Source organism: Glossina fuscipes, unplaced genomic scaffold (assembly GCF_014805625.2).
Source record: "Glossina fuscipes isolate IAEA_lab_2018 unplaced genomic scaffold, Yale_Gfus_2 61531, whole genome shotgun sequence".
NCBI classification, from domain to species: domain Eukaryota; kingdom Metazoa; phylum Arthropoda; class Insecta; order Diptera; family Glossinidae; genus Glossina; species Glossina fuscipes.
The window spans coordinates 20,872-25,602 of NW_024003743.1; the positions used below are offsets into that span (position 1 = coordinate 20,872).

The 4,731-nt window shown below is 33.3% G+C and overlaps 1 protein-coding gene across 2 annotated transcripts; it reads left to right on the forward strand.

The window, feature by feature from the left end:
- Positions 1-1,157: 1,157 nt before the first annotated feature.
- Positions 1,158-2,557, forward strand: LOC119643686. Of its 2 annotated transcripts, none has more exons than XM_038043083.1 (4): positions 1,158-1,361; positions 1,548-2,079; positions 2,230-2,372; positions 2,440-2,557. In XM_038043083.1, exons 1-3 carry the CDS (start codon positions 1,317-1,319, stop codon positions 2,343-2,345), a joined length of 693 nt encoding a protein of 230 aa, XP_037899011.1. In that variant the 5' UTR covers positions 1,158-1,316; the 3' UTR covers positions 2,346-2,372; positions 2,440-2,557. The 2 variants fall into 2 exon arrangements, with proteins under 2 accessions (XP_037899011.1, XP_037899010.1); XM_038043082.1 differs by having other exon boundaries at positions 1,159-1,361; positions 2,422-2,557.
- The last annotated feature ends 2,174 nt before the right edge of the window (positions 2,558-4,731 follow it).

A 4,731-nucleotide genomic window follows, 5' to 3' on the forward strand; every position in this document is an offset into this window, starting at 1 on the left:
TTACTTATTTACTTACACATGAAACTCACTTAAAATAAATTAACAATCGTAGTAAACCTTATACTAATTATTGCCTGAAAACCAACACAGAGTGTATAAGGAGAAGTAAAGGAAAAATAAAATTACGATTCACCTATAAATAAATAAGAAAGACAAAAAGCATATACACAACTAGCACAGAAGCACACCCGCAACCGGTACCGATCCAAGCTGCAAGTGAACCCCTAAACCATCGCAAACATGCAAAGGCTTACATGGAAAACCGATAATAGTAAACAAGGGCAGTTAATTTTCGAATCATAGCGAGATGTAAAGATTGCAAGTTAGTTTAAATACGCCATCGAGGCAAATCGCGTGTATTAAGTATTGTTGTTTTGATAGACTTTAGAGAGTCCGATGTTGAGATTGATAGACATTATTTAGGTTTTTGCAAACAACTTCAAACAGCTCATAAATGTATTTTCATTCACTAAGCTTAATGAAGGTAAAGTGCCTGGAGAACCGATTAGGAACACTAAAGTTTATCTCACCAAGTAGTGTGGGCGTGGAAACACAAAGAATAATTCTACGTTTCTCGAGTGATGGTAAGGATAACAAAAGCAATTTATTATCATAAAAAGGCAGAGAGACAAGGAGGTCCCAAACCAAAATTCCTAAGGGCAAACAACAACAATTGCTTTTGAATAATTTCAATTGAATCTGCATGACACCTACAGGAGGAAGGAGATAGCACAACAGAGGCATACTCAAGTATTAGTCTAACTACGCATGTATAGCCTTTTTATAGCGTAGGCTTAAATAAATGGGGCACTAATTGGTCGCCTTGAGGTACGCCAGACTTCATACGAAATTCATCCGAGGTAATGAAGTTAAACAGAACTCTGAATAATCTATCATGCAGATAAGAGCTTATCCATTTGACTAAGTACAAAGCGAAGCCAGAAACCTGGAGTTTGAAGATCAATAAATTATTGTTAACTAAGTCCAACGCTTTACTAAAATCATTATATACGACATCCGTGCGAGAACCACTAGATAATGCCTTACAAAGCTTGTCAAGTTTATTCTAAGCGGTTCGTAATAGTAGATCTTCCTATAAGAAACCCATGCTGGATTAGAGAAATATAAGATTTGATAGCAACACCTAAATGTTGAGCAACCATCGCTATAATGAGATGCCAAAATTGTTTATAAAAGTTCAAATTGTCTTTTGCTAACGTTTAGTCGTTTAACGTATTTCATATAAGATAAAAGTTTCCTCACTTTAATAACTGGGTTATATTGTGTTTGTTAAAAGTTCACGCATACAATTCATTATGGATACAATTTTTTCAATGATTATGCTAATGGGTGTAGCTGTCGTAAGTGATTGAAAAAATACACAAAACATAAAGAAAAAAAACAAATATTATTTTAAAATACTCAAGTTACTTACTGCATTTTAAAACAAAAATAAATATATATATAGATATATGTACATATACAAGAAAGTATGTTAAGTTCAAATGTGCAAATTTTTTTTCAATACTAAAATCTTTGATTTGAAGTTTACAGTTTCGTCAAAGCCTCAAGGTTACCAATTTCTTACGTCCAATGTCAAGAGGCCTGCAAGCACTCAAACAACAAGACGAATCGATGATATTCACAATTCCCCTGTGTTTTCGACTGCATCGCATTATCTGCCCCCACCAGGCCAGATTGGAGAAAGTTTCGATACGCAAGAGCAATATCAGACGCTGGGGAATCAACCGACTATAACAAAGGATATTTATTTACATTTTGCACCAGAATATCCACATGAGCAAAAATTGCATTCAGATTCGACGGTGCCAAGAAAGCATTATCGCATTATATTTATTAAAAGTCCCGTAACCGGTTTAAGCGAAGAGGCTGCGCGCTTCAAAGATGCTGCTAAACAAGAGAAAACAATTATTTATGTGTTGAATCGAAAACATGATCCCGTCGAATTTCAGACGGCCATAGAAGAAGCCGTCAATAAGGAGTTCACTAAACCGGAGGTTTTCTTTATCAAATACAGTACTCCCGAAGAAGCTGAAAGAGCGCAGCATGCCATTCAAGGTTTGTGAGTTGTGTCATTCAAATTTACATAATAAATCTTTGCATTTATTAAAGTAATATATCAACAACAACAACTATATAAATAATATAAACTCTTAAAAATTTTTTTAAAGTCATTAATTTAAAATTATAATTTGCGTCCGTCCATAGCTGAATACGAGAAACTTGGTGGCAGCACCCGAATTTCTGACGAAATCGTTGCACCCGTTGTTAACGTTTTGGAGGATCCGTCAGTTTCAACAATCACTTCTTCTGATAAACGTTAAGCCTGGCTTGACCAACTCAAGGATGAAGTAAGAGAGAATCATTCTAAATATCTAAAATTTGAACTCAATTTTGTAGAGCTTCATAATCTTTAAGACTTTGTACCGCCATCTTTGAAACTAATTTTCGGATAGTTGGTCGGATAACTACCTATCTATCTATTCTATCTTTAAATATAAATGTCTTTCATATGCATGTCTTGCTATATAATATTGATGAGAATACAAAAATCGAAACATGAATCCACAACGAGCTTTACATCAACGCGTTTAATAAGGGGTGAGTAAGTGTTATTGAATGGGGAAAGTATAACCAATAAGTTCAAAATTATATTCTTGTAGAGAAATTCTACGTTCCGTGCAATTGAAGGACCAAATGATACCAATAGCTAACCTCAAGGGCAATAGAAAAAAATTATTTGGATGGTTTGTGCGCATGCAACTGTGTTATGGAGCATTCATTCCGACTAGCGAAATATGTTTCCTTAGCAGAGATTTCCTTTTTGGGCATTCAACGCAGTAAAGCACGCCTCACCAAACTAAATGTATTTTTACTTTATATGGACTACGTGCTTAGTATTTATAAAAGTAAAAGAATTTTTTTTTACGCGTGTTTCTAACGTTTAATAATCAAATCAAAATCTGTTTTTCTTTTATTAAAATGTGAAATGTGAATTAATTTAATATTTAGTGAATTAAATTTAGTATAAAGTTAATAGAAAAATTATTTCTATCTTATGTTTTCAAAACATATGCTTATTCAAGCTCATTAACTAATTAATAATTTTATCTCATCATTTTGTAACTAGAGGATTAATTAAAAAGTAAGAGAAATAAATTACTGTTAAAATTTGACCCACTAATACATAAGGGTCGGGCACCAATTCACGTTAATAAAATAGCAATTATAGTAATTGATCAAAATATAAGTTGATTAATTGGATAAAATTGAATACCTCGAAAATTTCTTAAATGATAAAATGGTAAGATAGTTGGGATGGCAATAGATAAAACTAATGCAATTACTCCTCCTAGTTTATTAGGAATGGAACGTAAAATAGCATACGCAAATAAAAAATATCATTCAGGTTGGATATGAGGAGGTGTTACTAAGGGATTTGCAGGTATAAAATTATCAGGATCACCTAGAAGATAAGGGTTTATTAAAACTAATATTATTAAAATTAATAATATAATAATAAATCCAACAATATCTTTATAAGTAAAATAAGGATGAAATGGGATTTTATCAACATTTGAATTTAATCCAGTAGGGTTATTAGATCCAGTTTCATGTAAAAATATTAAATGAACTATTGTTATAGCTAAAACAATAAAAGGTAAAATAAAATGAAAAGTGAAAAATCGGGTAAGAGTTGCGTTATCTACTGCGAAACCTCCTCATACTCATTGAACTAAGTCATGACCAAGATAAGGAATAGCTGAAAGTAAATTAGTAATTACAGTTGCTCCTCAAAATGATATTTGTCCTCAAGGTAGTACATATCCTATAAAGGCAGTAGCTATTACTAAAAATAAAATGTGAACTCCTAATATACTAATAGCTAATAACTATGCTATGTTGTCTGCTTACGAGAAACTGCTTGACCCTAAGTATACGAATTTGGTATTTTGCAAGAAAGAAAGGGAATTTAATAGCCAATATTTACGTTTGTCGGGGTCAATCTCCGTCGGAGTAGCATTCTTAACGAGAGAGGAAGAGAGGGAAAAAGAGACAGGGAGAGACTAAGAAGCAGAGATAACTAAGTAATAAGACGTCCCAAAACTTTGTTTAAAGCAAGGAAGAACATTGTAAGGAAGTGTTTTACTTCCTTACTAACAACAAACCCGTCCGCCGAGTATACCCATCGTCCGCAACCAGTCAGTCCGATCTGTCTGCGTACGTCTTTTGTCACCAACGCATGAGGAACCTCCTCCAGCGAAATATATAAACACCCGCATAAGGGTAAATTAGATATAAGATCGCTAGAATAAATAAAACATGTATGAAACGGCGCAAAAGCATAGAACATGTAAAATATGTAACACAGGCACAAGTAGAGTAGGTATAAAATCGTACGACACATGTTAAAATATATAAACACTCGCACAAGTATAAAAATACCTGAAACTGTATAAACACACTGTAGAAACGCATACATATTATGCATTACTGTATAAACCCCGTTAGGTCATATACGCATGTAGAAACCCTTATGGTTTACAATGCATAAGCTTACACGCTCATGCAAACGCATATACCAAAGAAATCACACATATAGCATTGTATATCACTGTTAGGCTACAGCAACATACAGAAGCTGTATGCCTTAAATTGTATAAACACACTATAGAAACGCATACATATTATACATTACTGTGTAAGTAC